The sequence below is a fragment of the Lagopus muta genome, chromosome 3 (genome assembly GCF_023343835.1).
Source record: "Lagopus muta isolate bLagMut1 chromosome 3, bLagMut1 primary, whole genome shotgun sequence".
NCBI lineage: Eukaryota > Metazoa > Chordata > Aves > Galliformes > Phasianidae > Lagopus > Lagopus muta.
This window is the reverse complement of record NC_064435.1, coordinates 51,767,422-51,782,830: the sequence shown is the minus strand read 5'-3', so window position 1 is coordinate 51,782,830 and position 15,409 is coordinate 51,767,422. Positions and strand designations below refer to the sequence as shown.

General features: G+C 45.2%; 2 protein-coding genes across 7 annotated transcripts in view; one reads left to right on the top strand and one right to left on the bottom strand.

The window, feature by feature from the left end:
* Positions 1-5,292, top strand: part of SPIRE1 (spire type actin nucleation factor 1) — a 125,371-nt gene extending 120,079 nt beyond the window's left edge. For all 5 annotated transcript variants that reach the window (XM_048939138.1, XM_048939137.1, XM_048939139.1 and 2 more), the window contains one exon: positions 333-5,292. In XM_048939138.1, coding sequence (XP_048795095.1) covers positions 333-591 — 259 coding nt within the window. In that variant the 3' untranslated portion in view covers positions 592-5,292. The remainder of the gene's footprint in view (positions 1-332) is intronic.
* An 874-nt stretch (positions 5,293-6,166) lies between these two features.
* On the bottom strand, positions 6,167-15,394 carry PRELID3A (PRELI domain containing 3A). Of its 2 annotated transcripts, XM_048939163.1 has the most exons (7): positions 15,230-15,394; positions 13,774-13,942; positions 13,360-13,449; positions 12,529-12,599; positions 12,332-12,434; positions 10,518-10,606; positions 6,636-6,748 (listed from the first exon to the last, which is right to left on the bottom strand). In XM_048939163.1, exons 1-6 carry the CDS (start codon positions 15,259-15,261, stop codon positions 10,553-10,555), a joined length of 519 nt encoding a protein of 172 aa, XP_048795120.1. In that variant the 5' UTR covers positions 15,262-15,394; the 3' UTR covers positions 6,636-6,748; positions 10,518-10,552. The 2 variants fall into 2 exon arrangements, with proteins under 2 accessions (XP_048795119.1, XP_048795120.1); XM_048939162.1 differs by lacking the exon at positions 10,518-10,606 and having other exon boundaries at positions 6,167-6,748; positions 15,230-15,390.
* Positions 15,395-15,409: the final 15 nt, after the last annotated feature.

Genomic DNA, 15,409 nt, shown 5'->3' with positions numbered 1-15,409 from the left:
CTGGAACATAGGAGGTTCCCTCTGAACACCAGGAGCACTTCTGTGCTGTGCAGGTGACGGAGCACTGGTACAGGCTGCCCAGAGGCTGAGGAGTCTTCTCCTTGGAGGTCTCCAGAAGCTGCCTGGCCGTGGGCCTGGGCACACTGCCCAACTTCACACAAACTTCCAGCTGGTGACTCGGCAGTCTTGCTGAGCCAGGTGTCATTTTTGGGATAGGAGGAAACAGAAAGGTTTTGAATCCAGTTGTTTTTTGCTGTTTTCTGAAGGCGCCCCAGGGTGCTCTCTGCAATGCTGCTGCATATTGAGACCAGTCCTGCTGTTTTGCTTTTCAGGTTGGCCTCAAGGTCCAAATCTGTGGATAAGTCACACGAAGAGCTGCAGTTTCCCAAAGAGTTAATGGAGGACTGGAGCACGATGGAGGTGTGCGTGGACTGTAAGAAGTTCATTTCAGAAATCATCAATTCGAGCCGGCGCAGCCTGTCCCTGGCCAACAAGCGAGCCAGGTTAAAAAGGAAGACACAGTCCTTCTATATGTCATCTCCAGGAACCTCTGACTACCGCCCCTCTGAGAGAACTATCAATGAGATCTGAGCCTTGTGCCTTTTTCTTTGCTTTTGTCTTCATGAGGTCATCGTCTGTAGGAGAGGTCACCAAAACAGGGTTGTTCTTCCATTGCTTCATTTCACTCGACTGGCTTGGATCTGCATTCAGTCACAGAGTTTCCTACCGCCATGTTTTCCAGAGATGCAGAAGCTGTGTTTTTATCTGGACAGAATGACATGCAGCAGGTCAGCTGCTTGCACTGGGAGAAAATCAACAATTTGCAATCGTTGCCTCTTTTGTATGCGTGCATTGAAACTAGAAAGCTTTTTCTTGCTTTCAGTCTTTTTTTTTTAACCATTCTTTGAATCATTCTCTGGAGTTGAGCTAAAATGTGTGCTTAACGGAGAACCCGATCTAACAAAGTCAGTGCTAGTGCAGTAGCAAGCAGTAAGTCATATTGGCATTACCAAGCTAGCAATGCTCACATCCTGCTTTCAGAGCTCACCAGGCACTGGTGTGAGTGGCTGTGCTCCGAGCAGTCCTTCTTTGAACCATTTCTGTTGCTCCGAGGTCAGAGTCCAACATGGGACTGCGGTGTCTGGGCCCTGGGGCAGAAGGTGTGACAGAGCTGCTCATCATGGGGTTGGTGCTCTTTGAGGCCTCAGTGCTGCCCTGGGTGTCTCTGGGCAGGCTCCAGGGGTGTACTGCCTACTTGAATGTATGATGCCAGGTACTGGTGGTAGTGAATTCTGGTGGTAGGAAGAGCTGTACAGCAGATGGGAAGGATGGGAAGCAAGAGAGGCTCCTGGTGCTACTGGAGCACCTGTAGCATTGTTCCTTGGGTCGCTCAGGGGACAGGAGGGCAGATGTGTGCATCTTAGCAGGCACAAATTCCACTACGGCTCTGCTGGCAGTGTGCCCACTGAGAGCCCCATTTTTGCTGGGGCCGTAAGTTGGTTGCAGGGACCCATGTTTTGCTGAGATTTTGGGTGACGCTGTCCCAGATTGGGAGCAATCTCTCATTTCCCCTCCTTGATTCATTCTTTTTCCTTCTTTGCTTTGCCCATGGAAGAACACCAGGCCACTGGGTGAGATGTTCCAACAGGGCTACACCGTTAGCTGACACCATCGCATGCTTTTTTGCACTTTTTTTTTTTTTTTTTTAAGTTGAAATACTTTTTTTTTAATGCAGGCTTGACCAGAGTTTAATCTATAATTTGGGTCTGGATCATTCTGGTGTTTAAAACTAACATAGTCAAGTTGTTAATACTTGAAAATCAACTACTGTAACTTTTTCATACATTTTTTAATACCCTGAGGCATATTTAATATCTCTATAGCAGTGTATTATAGGAGGACATAGCAGAAAAGTTTCAGATCTATTTATTAACATTTCTACACTAAGGATTAATCATGAGTGATACCTCAGAGCTGCACGGAGCAGCGGGGCTGGATCGGCCCTGTGGATTCCAGCAATGTGTCTGTCCCACACGGACCTCATGCTGGCAGAGCCTGGGGAGGGCCTGCACCACCATCTGTACCATTTGTACGTTGATTTGAAAAGCACACAAAAAGGCTCCCTACACCTCTGCACAGACTCACCCACCCGTATTTTTCTTTCATTGTCACCCTGGGAAATGAGAGTTTTGCAGATGGAGAGCAGTGGCATGAGGTGAGCTATGGGCAGGCAGGCAGGAGGCCAGGGCTGCCTAAAGCCACTGCTGTTAGGAGGGCCCCTCATCTCAGTCACATCTGCACTTTTTCTCATTCCTGTGCCAAAAGCAGGCCCCGTATTCGCTGCATTGTGCATCAGGAAAACTAGGCTGAGAGTGAACGCATGAACTCTCGCTCTGAATTTCCCCTGCTGCTATTCTGATCATTCTCCTGGAAATGCCCTGGCCACACACTCTGCTTGCTCCAACTCCACTCCCCCATGGCACCGCAGGCTGCTCAGGGCTGGGCGCCCCGCATGCCCTTTTCCCCTTTTACAGGGCGTGGGGCAAAAGAGCTGGCAGCACCTGGCAGCTGCCAGGCCTCAGCCCCCCCCCCCAGCACCGGCCCTGGGCACCGCACAGCTTCTGTGGGCCCAGCACCATGTTGGTATTGGGGTGAAGCTTGTAAATATGTGTAATATATTTATTGATATTTAGGAAGTCTCCATCAGTCATGCAACGGGAATTAACTTTCCACAAAGTTTAAAAACAAAAACTATTTATACACGTGTTGGCTGTTACCTTCGTTAGAGTTAATGCTTTCAGCCCCTCCGACAGTCTGCGCTCTGTAGGCATTTTAGAGTGAATTACTGCTGAGCGTGGGGCAGCACGGTCAGCTCCTCCCAGCAGTTTTTAAAATCTTATTTTTGTAGCTTTGTTACGATGCCCGAGCTCTGTCCGAACGTACCATGGGGGCCCACGGAGCTGAATGGCACACAGCTGTGCAGCACTGGGGCTGGTGCTGCCGCTGCTGCAATGGCGAGCGGGGCTTGGCTGCGGTGCTCCCATGCACTACGCCTGACCTTGCAAATGCTCTTGTGACCATGTCATTTCTGGGGACGGTTGGTGGGCTTATTTCTCCTTTCCCCGTTATTTCCTTTATAGTGGGAGGGGTGGTACTGGGTGAAAATAAAATGCCTTTCCATTACAGTCTTTATCTGTGCTAATTCTTCATGAGGGAGCAAATGTCAAAGTTTCTGTCTTCTTTGTTGTACTTTACAGTTTTGTGAAGAACAGGTAACCTTTTCCTCAGGCGAGGGCTTGTTGATGAAAACAGCTGAACGCCATTGGAACCGCGGCTGGGAACTAGGGGAAAACACTTGATGGCCCATGAGAACAGCACTGACTGCCCATGCAGCCAGGCAACAGGGCAAGTCGCAGCCAGTCACTGCACATGACACCTCCCTGTGTTACTGCTCACTGAGGCAGCCAGCAGATGCAATCAAAGTGCAGACAGAGAGCAACCACACACCGCTGAGCAGTGAGACAGTGGCTCCCTCTGAGCTCTAGGAAGCCCCAGCCTTGTCCAAGCGTTCCTGAGCACGGAATAACTGATGGTATTTCTGAAGACAGCTCTGAACACTGACAGCCTGTTTTGTATTGCAGGAGTACACCCAGAAGGTATAACCAAGGCTGTCATTTATTTTAGATAGATAGAGAGTACCATGGCATACAGAGACACGCTGCAGACTCCTGGCCGTCATAGCTCACTATCTAAGGAGATATAAAATGGTAACGGTGCCACCGACTGCTCCACTTGCGGACATCAGTCACAGGTGTACAAGGACAAGATATGAAATCCCAAAAGATTTTTGCCCCAAAAGGTAAATTCCATCAGTGATGGAACATGGAGTGTGAAGCAGCGTGCTTTAGAACCAGCTCTGTAGAGTTGGGCTGAACCCAGAGCTACCAACCCACTAGAGCCCAGGGACAGGACTTACATGGTCAGGGCAGAAGTGGAAGCTCTGTGTGCAAATCTCAATGAGCCAGAAAGCAGAAGAGTAAAACTCTCCACAGAAGCTTACAGAAAATTAAGAATCACTTCATCTGCTACACACAAATCCCACCTGTACACACTGCCAGCACCAGCAGTCACAGGGAGAACAAGCCCAGGGCTGCAGGAGCATCACACACCCCAAAGATGATGTGAGAAACAGCAGTGCCCTCCCAGCTGCGGAAAGGCTGCCAGGAGCTAGAATTGACCTCTGGGAGAAAGCAGTCTCCTTCCTCCCCAAAGGGGCTGCCCTCTTCCTTTCAGCTCAGAGCCCAAGACAAGGTGCTGACCCGTGCCAAGGGGGGGGCAGCAGAGAAGGAAACACCAAGCACTTCGCTGTCTAGATCCTGTAGCATGACATGGAGAGAAATCAGCCCCAAATCTACAGCAGGGAAAGGAAACAGAAAGGAGATGCTGCTACACAAGAGAGTAAAGATTTGCTCTGGAAGAAGGAAGCAAAGTGTGAGGAAAGAAATTGATCAAACTGATGCACAGCTAGTACTGATCCAAAAAGCACAGCAGCCAAGTTTGGCTCTGGGGACAACAAAGGTGTTTGCAATGACTCCTGTGAGATGGCAGATAGTGCTGGGAGGTGCCATACGCAAATCATTTATATTTAAAACAACACTGAGCACGTCTGGTGTAAGAAGCAGCTTTAGATAATTCTTCCTCTGAACTAAATCAATACATGAACCTCAAGAAAACTTTTCTGTTGCCTCACAGTTGAGGCTTCATCATCTCCCATAAGCACTATGGGAATGCTGCAGATCAGGTTTACACACACACACACACACACAGTCATTTCCTGTTCTGCTCAGAACTCTGCCATCACTGCTCTGCCCTTCCTACCAGAGGTCAGTGGGTGCTGGGACAGCTCCTGCAGTCCTTACACAGGAAGCAGCACCACTCCCTTGAGAAGTGCCACAGCAACAATGAGCACCAAAGCCATCCACAGTGCATCACAGGAAGGAGCTGCTACCAGGTCAGGGTCTAACACCCTGTGCCCAGTTGAGAAAAGCCTGAGGTCCACAGAAGAAGAGCAATGCAAATATTAGCTACTCAAATAATTGCTAATAATGTAAATTAAGTTTCTTTATTAGAACCATGTCATTTACCTACACTATACCTACATCCGAATTAATGTTCACTTTCAAGCTAAACAGAACACAAACTCTGAGATTTCCCTTAAGTACACAGACGTTTTAAATTACCAGATCCAAACAGTGACCAACATTTCTTTTTTTTTTTTTTTTTTTTTTTTTTAAGAAGCTCCTCATGCTCTCACAGCTCCCTGAACACATGCTTGTCACCTGAGCAAGCAAACAACTTTGCAACATTTATCTATCTCAGTCTGTGTGTGCACAAAAAGAACCACAATGTAAAATGCCCCAACAGAGGGCTATCTAAGAAACACCAGCTACTCCCGGACCAAGTACAAAAGTCTTGTGAACCTCAGACAAAAGCTGGAACTGTTACCACTAAGTATCTCTGCATATTTTCAAAGAGGCAATCTCCACAATTAGAATCAGAATTAGACAATCAGAATTAGAATCAGACAATCAGAAGCATTTAAAACATTTCTAAAAACATTTGTACCACCGTGGCAAAGTGTTGAAAAAATGCATTACAGCAGAAGTCAGTCGTTCGTAGAGAGCGTTCAAAAAGGAGAGCCCAGTTCTTCTTGTGCTCTGTTCTTCCCCTCTGGAGCACAAAAAACACACACTGATGAAGCACTGCCGCTTGGATTTCAAAGTTCTCATTTGAGCTCTTCATTTCTTGCAGCCAGCTCTCCCTCAGCTCAGAGATTGCAGGAAGAGCAAGAAGCAGAGAACAGCAGAGCCTCTTTGTTCCAGCAGCCTGCAAGCACCCTCTTGCAGATAAATAACCCACGTGTTCCCCAGCTCCTCCCGCTCCTGTTCTGCTACTGAGGGGAGGAACTTGGGAAAGTTAATAAATATGAAAATAAATTACACCCTTCTCCCCACAAAGTAAGAAAAAAGAAAAAGCCTGTTTAGGCAGATAACATCAATAGAAACTCTCTTTGGATATAAACACCTAAGAAGTAAAGCATCTGTGTGTCACGTTCAGACAGCACATTAAGCAACATAACAAGAGTCAGCGCAACACAAGTTTCAGCTGTTGGGGATGATTCTCTAGATAGGCATCTTTAATTCTAGAGTATCGTGCTCTGTTTCACGTAGTTCCCTTTAAATGGTTTTAAGAGTACAAAATAGACAGTGCTCTCAGCTCTTCACAGAACTAATGCTCATTTGGAGAACATGAGTTCTTTCCAAGTTTGAGTATGAAAAAGATGGTATCAAATATAACACACTCTTAATCTTTGTTACAAAAGGCACATTTAGGCAGATTTAAATGTGCTGAACGTTTTGTTATCAATGTTGAAAAGAAATCGTTTAAGTGAAAAGAGCATCTGCAGGAGGTCAGTGTAATCTGCAGTAGGTGAAGGGAGATGAAAGACGAGGTTACCTTCCTGCTGATCCAATATTCTTATAAATATATAAAACATACGCAGATGAGTCTTGGAAGGGCCATCGAGACAGCAGAATGAAATGTTTCAATCAGTTACTCGCTGTGTTTTTGGCTACTATTTCTCTGTGGATGCTGCTGCCATGGCTGGTTTTATGCCCTCACGCGTTGACTTCAGCTCTTCCAGTTCTGTGTTCAGTTTGCTGATCACCCACTCCAGGGCATCCCGGCCCTGCCAAGGAAATAGCAGAGTTCAGGATCAGAGCAAATAGCGCACCATTGCTCATGTTTATAGTTTTTCCTCTGTCAGACATAAGACTAGTTTTAAAATTCCCCATCCTCCACGGTTTGAAACGGGATTTTATTGATTATTTCTCATCTTACTGAAACTTTGCTACAAAGGCATTTGAGTAATCCATATGCAGGAGGTAAATGCAATACTGGTGTGAGCCCACAGCAGTGCTCCCATGCAAAAAGCCTCACTCAGCAGTTCAGTTCCTGGAAGAAAGAGAACTGCTATTTCTACTGTCTGCTGCTCCCACCACCTTAAGAGGACCAGTACATTTGTGGAAGAGTCTGCATATTGTTCTCATACTCATTAATAGAGCTGTATATGGACAGTTGTTGAGAAGATCCAGGACAAAGAAAGATATAGCCTTCAAGTGCTCACTGAAATAGCAACAAATTGATCTGAACTCGAGCTAGAGTTTGAAGAGATGGCCTTGCACTGAGCTCCACTAAGCAGCATAAAGCAAGGGATGCAGAGACCACAGCTGCATCTTTTCTATCAAGGGACATTCAGCTCTCAGAATGGGTAGGGCACACCTCAAAGCCTGGCACTGATAGCCCGCGTTTCAGTAAAAGCAGTAGAATTCAGCAGAATAAGCACATCAAAAGTCTTTTGCCTTCAGAAGACCCCCTAGAAGCTGCACCTCAAGATGAGCATTCAGCCACACAATTAGGAAAATAGGAAACCATCTCAACCAGCTGAGCACTGAGCTTATGTGGCAGGGTTTTGGTATCAGGGAGCTGCAGGGATGGCCTCTGTGCAGAGCCCAGCAGCTGCCTTCTGTCAGAGTAGTGCCAGCTCCAGCTGTCCCAAAAGGGACCTGCTGTTGGCCAGAGCTGAGACATGAGCAACACTGGCTTGGTTTTACTTTCTCACTCTTCTCGTCTATTAGTAATAGGCAATAAATTACATTAATCTCCCTACATTGAATCTGTTTTGCCTTCACCAGTAATTGGTGAGCGATGTCCCTGTCCTTATCTCAGCCCTTGAGCCTTTTTCACCGTATTTTCTCCCTTTCTTCCTTTGAGGAGGGATAGAATATTATGCTGGAGTTCAGCTGCACATCTTGGTGAAACCACCACGCTAAGTCCAAGTGGAAGACCTTGGAGTTCCACAGTCTCCAGATGACAGCTTTCGCCAAAACAAGCAGATGGGATCAGCCAGAGAAAACATGAAGGCTTTTTTTTTTCTTAAAGAGAAGCCAAGATACCTTTATCATTCATACCTTATTAAGAGTAGGGAGTAGAAAGCATGGCAAGTAGCTGGCACCCTCTCAAGTCTAGTCTGAAGCAAAGGCTCTGAGCCCAAAGAGCCTTCAAGAGTGCAGGTGCTCTAGGCTCCTGCTGGAACTGAGGAAAAGGGGTGAACCTCCTCTCCCCTCACAGAGTTTTGCTCTCAACTCTGATATACTGCTTTTATTGCATGCAGGATAGGTGATACGGTGAACAAAAGCTTAATAACATGCCCAGAGCCAATTTCTTGTGTCCCTTCCAAACCACTAAGCATGAGTGAGAATCTGCACAAATAACCTTGAAAACCTCCCAAAAAAAGAAAAAGTCAGAACAAAGCCTACACACATTCTTGTGAAAATGCTTTATGACACTAGAAATGTTATCCTGGAATAATACTGAAAGCCCAGGCTCAGGGTGCAAGTTCTAATATAATAAATGAAATATAGTTTTACTATGAATAAGAGTATATCTGTCTCAAGACTCTCATCAAGCTGAGTCAAAGGCTGACTCTGGTTTTCTTCAGGTTCTTTGTATCACAGAGACTAACAGAATTAACACAAAGTCCTTACACAGAGAAAAGCCTTACCCACCTACCAAGTGTTCAACCCTTGGCCAGCGCTTTGAACTGTCCAGTATGGCTTGCTGGAAAAACTCCTTAGAAGAGTATGAGTTATTTTGTGAGCTTTTCTGCCTGTGCACCAAACTGACCATCCCTCAGCAAGTGAATACTTGAACCATTTCTATAGCCTGTGCAAGAGCAGGGAATAGCAGCACAGCATGTGTAGCAACACCCAGACAAAAGCAGGCTACTGTGCAGCAACAAGCTGTAACTAGCCATGAGGGAGCTGAACCCAGTGCTCCTCCAGGAAGAAAGCTGGGGTGGAGGGAAGGGATCTCCTTCCTGCAAGCATATGTTGGGTATTTAGAAGTCAGGTTAAAACGTACTCTCTTAGATGACACGCTGGCACAGAGAACTCCCTAAGACGGCAATGACTTACACTGATGTAATCAGGCAAAGAAAGCTTGTCAGAAAGTCAAACAGCTTTGATGTAGATAGAAAATGCTCAATACAAAAATTCTGAGGTTCTTCTCAGGCCCTGACAATGAACCAACCCAGTTATGTAAATAAATATATTAACTAAAATGCTAAGACAAAATTAAATGTTCAACTAGAATACCAAGGTATTTCCTTCCGCTTTTAAGACCATCTAGGTCTGTATATTCTTCCTATGCTACACGCTATAATTTGTAGCTAAGAAAAAACTTGTGATATCAGCAAGGAAAACTCCAGAAGGATTCTACATGTGAAATGCAATTACAAATCTTAGCAAGACATAAAGCCTCCAAGCATTGCAGAACTACCCAGTTTAAAATGAAAACTAAGAAATCTGACAGAGGATTGTTCTATAAAGTTTCATATTGTACAACAATATCTGTAGTAAGTAGCTCATTAAGCAAGCATATTCATAACCAAGCATGCATACTCGTTTTCATTGCATGTGTTAGCAGTGTGATGGGTTCAGTAGACCAGATGCTGCAGGTGTAGATTTGTTTCAAGTGACTGATAAATGCTGAGCCCCTGTGGTTGACATTTTCTAGAGAAACAGCCATAAAAGCTTAGTGGAATGAGAACACAAAAGCAAGCACTCATTACATACACTGATCTCAAAGTAAGCAGTAAAAAAAATCCCTATGTTGTTAACAAAGAGAAGCAACAGAATGGATTTTTCTAAAAAAAGGAATTTTATTAGTTGAAATAGAAGCTAATACAGGAATGACAGAGACAGGCTTCACCGGCTAGTGGAAAGAATACCATCCACAGAGGTATCAGAAGCAACCATACTCTGTCCTCCCAGCCTTGAAGTCAGCTTTTGTCATAGTCGCATAGCTGAGGGGACACATCACTACCAAAAAGAAGACAACTAACAATAGCAATGAAAACCACCACGGGAATCTGGTATTCTGCCAGCTGCAAACACTGTACAGATTTCCATGGAAATTGGCAGAAGGGCAACAATATTCCTGAGATGTAAAAAAACCAAATCCAATTTCACTATGTAGAAGATCACCCTCGCTAGGCAATCTGTTTTAAGAAATCAGTGTTATCAATTTCTGCTTCATTTTTGTGACGCCAATTCCAGTCACTGAACGATGGATTAATTCCTTCAGGTACCTGTTTCACACACTGAAATCACAGGGAGCGAAACCCAAACCAATGTTTGGTAGAAGAGCTCCCTGATGTGCCTAGCTAGCTGTAGCAACGCTTCCACTTGCAGCTGAAGCAGAGGCTGTGGCTGCAGCAGGTTTGCTGCCCACTGACCTATGTCTGATCTACTCCCTAATGAACACATTTGCCATTCCTGTACGTAACATATATAAAACATACATGCAGGTTAATTCAGGACGTTCACATCACGACAACTCATGCACACATCTGCTAGAGAGCTGAAACGCTGTACCAAGAAGAATGCTGACATTACCACTAGTTAGTACAAACTGTAGATGTGGAGAACTGCTAGCTTAGAGCGCTTTCAGAATTTTGAATTATCCACTCAATAGCATCCCACCCCTGGAGTAACACAGAAAAGATTCACAACATGTGGCAAAAGATTTGTTCATTATCAGTGCAACAGTAATGCATCATCTGCCTCATTCCCATCTCTACCTCAGAGCAACATCTCAATATTTATCTCTGCACTTTCCTATTTCTTAAGAACAACAGTACATTTTTCAGCATCTGTCATGAAGCTGTAGAAAGGTGCTAAGAATACAGAAGCGTAGCACTGCATGCTAGAAGAGCCAGTGATAGCAGGCTATGCTACTGGGTAGCAATGACAGGGTTGCGACTACTAACTCCTGCTGAGGTTTAAAGAGACTCTTCAGTGAAATGGGCAGGACAAGATGATCTTTTTTGTTTGTAAGAACCTCATGAGCCAGTTTGTTATCTGAAAATGGCAGAACAGAAGAACGTCCACTAAAAAAAATTCAGCTTTCACACAGGTGGCACATAATACATAACATTAAATACTCCTTCTCTCAATTCAATAGAGCTAAGCAGATTTGACAGATGAGAGGAGTGCTTTTAAGCATGCCCAGTTGACGTGGCCACTCCAACTAGGCAGTGCTGTGCTAGACTGAAGTGCAGTTATGAGCCAGGGTCCAGACTACCATTGCAAGATCAGAACAAATGCTCACACAGACTTTTATGAGGAAACTGAACGGAAGACGACTGTAATTTAACCAAAACACACTTCATTTATGACTGTCAAACACAGAGAGTACTCAGTGTTACTCATCGGTGTCTAAAAATTGTCTGTCACTCATCCCCCAGTTTTCACCTGTTTTCCTCTGAAGTTTATAGAAGCACATGGAAGGGGCTTCCTCTTCCCTGACCTAGTGGGTTCATGACTTCAGTCATGCTGGGTTACACTGCCTTCATCAAGCAGCATCTCTCCCAGGGGCAAAGGGCTGGCCAAAGCACAGGATCTGTGGCCTAACAGAAGTTGCCTGGGCCAAATTCTCAGTGTGCTGAGTCTCTCCCAGCAATGCAGAGCATATGCTCACACTTCAGTGGCACACATCCTGGCACTAGGCAGCGATGCCTATACATCTCCATTTACTCCACTTCCTTCCCACCTCTCAACCTCCCCCAAAGAAGAAGAACAGAACAAACTGTTTGGAAATAAGCAGCCTTGAAACTCTGCCTGTGCTGAAGTTCAGCTCTGTGGCTGCAAGCCAAATAGAAAAGGCAAGCGCGAGACAGAGGAGTGGGTGTAGTGTTACCTACAAAGGCCTCTGCAGACATGGCATTATTTTCAGCCAAAGGCAAAGAGACAGCTTAATAATAGATAGGAACTGGAGCAACTCACAAAGAAGCCCAGAAAATATGCTGGCATCAACTGCTAAACCCAGATCTAAAAGGTGGAAAAGGAAGCTACATCCATCCACTACCAGCACTAACTCCAGTAAATGGCTAGTGTTTAAAAATGTACTTCGAAAAACCAAGACAAAACAAACTTAATGTGTCTGGGATGTGTAGCTGTAGCATGCACATATAGACGTTGGTTTGTTCTGGTGTTCTAGGTGGAGAATAAAGATTTAGGAGCGAAACCTTCTCATCCTTTGGTAAACTATCTTCTACTTCCTGAGGTACTAAAAAAGTGAGTTGGAATTCTGTGCACAAAGTTTAAAGAAATTAAATATAGTACTCAGCACACATGCTTGACAATTACTATTTTCACAAAAGGAAAGGTGTGGGTGGAGAGAGAGAGAGAAGAAACTGAAGGATATGTACCTTTCTGGCATTAGAAGATATTGTGTTTGCCATTAAGCTTTCCAAATAACTGCTCAAGCTAATGCCTTTGACAGTAATAACTGCTTCTTGAGTTAGCACAGTTCTGTAAGAGAATAAAGAGAAGTTAATACTTACACTGAATTTGCCTACCATATTTTTTCAAATACACAAAAAAGCATACAAATACCCTTACTTACTTTTCAGGGTTTTCAGGATGAGGTGTGTAAACCAGTCTCTCATCAACAGACACCAAGTTTGTAAGGGTAATCTTAAAGAGAAAAAAAAAGATGTGAAATTCTCACATATCATCCTTCACTTTTGTATTACTGACAGCACTGTTAAGTAGCAGAGCACTCAATTTAAAGGCAAAGACAAAGCAGCAGATGCAGAGCATAAAACCCAGAACACAGTTGATAAAAAGACCTATGAAGGGTGATGCATACTGTCCTATCATAGATGTAATTGTATCAAAGTTCCTATTAACAGCAAACTGCACAAAAGCTTTCCATTTGCTCTCTTTTAAATGTCAAACCATATCTGATTTATGGCATGCAATTCAGAAAGGCTCTTTAAGACCAAGACCACTATGACATTATTCTGCGTGTACCAACAATTAACAGCAAGGAAAGCAAACACCTTTCATGCAAAGACAAGGCTCTCTCCCATACAGATAACTCTACTTCAAATCTCAGAGTTGCAAGTTCCCAGGATAGCAAAACACAGCATAATACTTCCTTTACACTCGTGGAGAAAAAGGCATTTCAAACAGTTGCAAACAGCAGTATAAAGCAGAACATGTTATTTGCTTTAAAGTTGAAACATTATGTGCATCCTGAGAAAGTCTTATACTAAGAGAGTCACAAATCCTTGACTCAAAAGAATTCCTGGGAAGAAGGAAAAAAAAATAAAGGCACCTGGAAATTGCCTCCTTCTGTTGAAAGATGTAAACTCATTGCCACACTGTTAAGAGAGACAAAATATCTAATCTCCATCACTAATTACCAGAAGCTTCTTAAGCTGTCACTCACATTAGTTGAGCAAAGCTCCATCTTTTTTTCCACTGGATCCACCACAGAACGTTCCTCAATGTAAGTCAGAGTTCTACTTGTTCCTAAAATCTGAAAGTGAAGAAAGACAAAAAAATAAAAAAAAATAATTGAAAAGTGAAGTACAATTCACAAACACAAAACCACTGCTATCTGTGGCAAGACTACCGGGTGCTATGTTGCATCAGCGATACAGAGTGACACAGACCAGCTCAGAAGGCATGCACAGACAGGCCGCATATTGCAGCCTACCATGCATTCTTGCTATGCACCACACTGATCACAGCTTACGTGATATTTGTGGATGGCGTTCCCAAAAAATCAAGTTTTTACTTGGAATTCAGTGCCAGTTCACGTGACGACACACAAATGCATCACACCCTCAGCAAACCATACCGCTTTTACAATACTTGGCAATCCCCACTCTGTGCTGAGCAGACGGTGGCTGTGCAGCCTCCCCCGGTTGTCAAGGCTTCTGTCGAGGACATCTACTCCTACTACACATGGGTTCATTGGGTTGGGGTACTTTCTCATAGCAGCTTTGATCACTGTATCCCAGGGATGCCTGGAGAAAGAGGAGACAATCATTTATGACTAGTTTGGATTTATTTGCAAGCATTCGGGAACCCTAAATCAGGGCTCCGGCTTTCTTAACACGGCATGTGCTGTACAACTTTACAAGCTCCCAAATATCCCTTCAGAATTAAGTGATGCTTGGAAAAACCATCAGGAAGTGTTAGTACGCAAACAGGAAAACAACATATATTCCTTTATGGAGAACAAAGAAAGGAATGATTAACCCATGACTAACAGAAGTAAGGGCAAAGGGCAACAGTCACAAACTACTACATGTGACGTTCCAATTAACTATATAAAAAATGTAGCATCAGGGTGGATGACCACAGAGTTTGCTTAATCTCCACCCGCCTCCAAACTCAACTGACAAAGAAACCCCACAGTTAAGTGAGCCCTGCTCTGAGAGGGAAGCTGGAATAGGTGGACGCCAGAAGTCCATTCCAATTTAAATTCTACTGTAATTATAAGCACACCAAATAAAAGAGAACAGAAATTATCCGCTTGGAGTCAAAAATAAATAAATAAATAAAAGCAATCAGGAAGTTCAAAATAAAGAAACAGATTTCGAGAGACCACATCCCATTGGGGAGGGCCTTTTTATAAAGGCAGGTAGTGACAGGACGAGGAGAAACGGCTTTAAACTGGCAGAGGGTAGATTTAGAGTAGATATTAGGAAGAGACTGTACTGTGAGGATGGTGAGACGCTGGAACAGGTTGCCCAGTGAGGCTGTGAATGTCTCCCCACACTGAAAGCACTCAAGGCCAGGCTGGATGGGGCTGTGAGCAACCCAGTCTATGGGAGATGCCCCTGCCTATAGCAGGGGTTGGAGCTAGATGATCTTAAACGTCGCTTCCAGCACAAACCATTCCATCATTCTGTGATCGACTCTGCAGCCTTAAGCCTGTGCTTCCCCTTCTACTTCCATCAGCTTGTTAGCACGCATTGTTGTTACGGACACTCTTCTCAATACGGAATTGTTTCTATTTAAAAAGTTGAGAGAGCATCAAGCTTCGGTAATCGCAAACTCCCGGGACGGGAGCAGCTCCACTACGGCAGGACGGGCCGTTCGTATCTCCTTGTGGCGGGAGCTCGTACATGTCCCGACATAACGACTGCCCTGGCTCCAGCACAGAGCCGGCCGGGACGCACAGGACACCTCCACGGCCACGGCCGCGGCCGCCGCCGCCGCCTCGCCTCCTCGCGGCTCGCTCGCAGCGGGGTAACTACGGCCGCACTCCCTCCCCCGCCATTTACCGCCCGCTCACCACCCCCTACCCGAAGACGTGCTCCGAGCTCCAGATTTTCATGGCCGCCGCCGCCGCCGCCGCCGTTTCCTCGGGCGGGAGGACGCGGCGCGAGCTCTCCGCCCGCAGCGCGCGCCGGCCGGCAAACGGGAGGGCGGGGCCTCAGCCGCGCCGGGGAGCGTCACGCGATGACGTCACCGCCCGGCCGGGC

Excerpts from the sequence above, each read along its gene's own strand:
- PRELID3A (XM_048939162.1), bottom strand. The coding sequence starts at position 15,261 with ATGAAAATCTGGAGCTCGGAGCACGTCTTCGG. Across the intron at positions 13,450-13,773 it reads TGCCAAGTATTGTAAAAGCG|ATTTTAGGAACAAGTAGAAC; the intron begins GTATGGTTTGCT and ends CTTCACTTTCAG. Across the intron at positions 12,600-13,359 it reads TGGAGCTTTGCTCAACTAAT|ATTACCCTTACAAACTTGGT; the intron begins GTGAGTGACAGC and ends TTTCTCTTTAAG.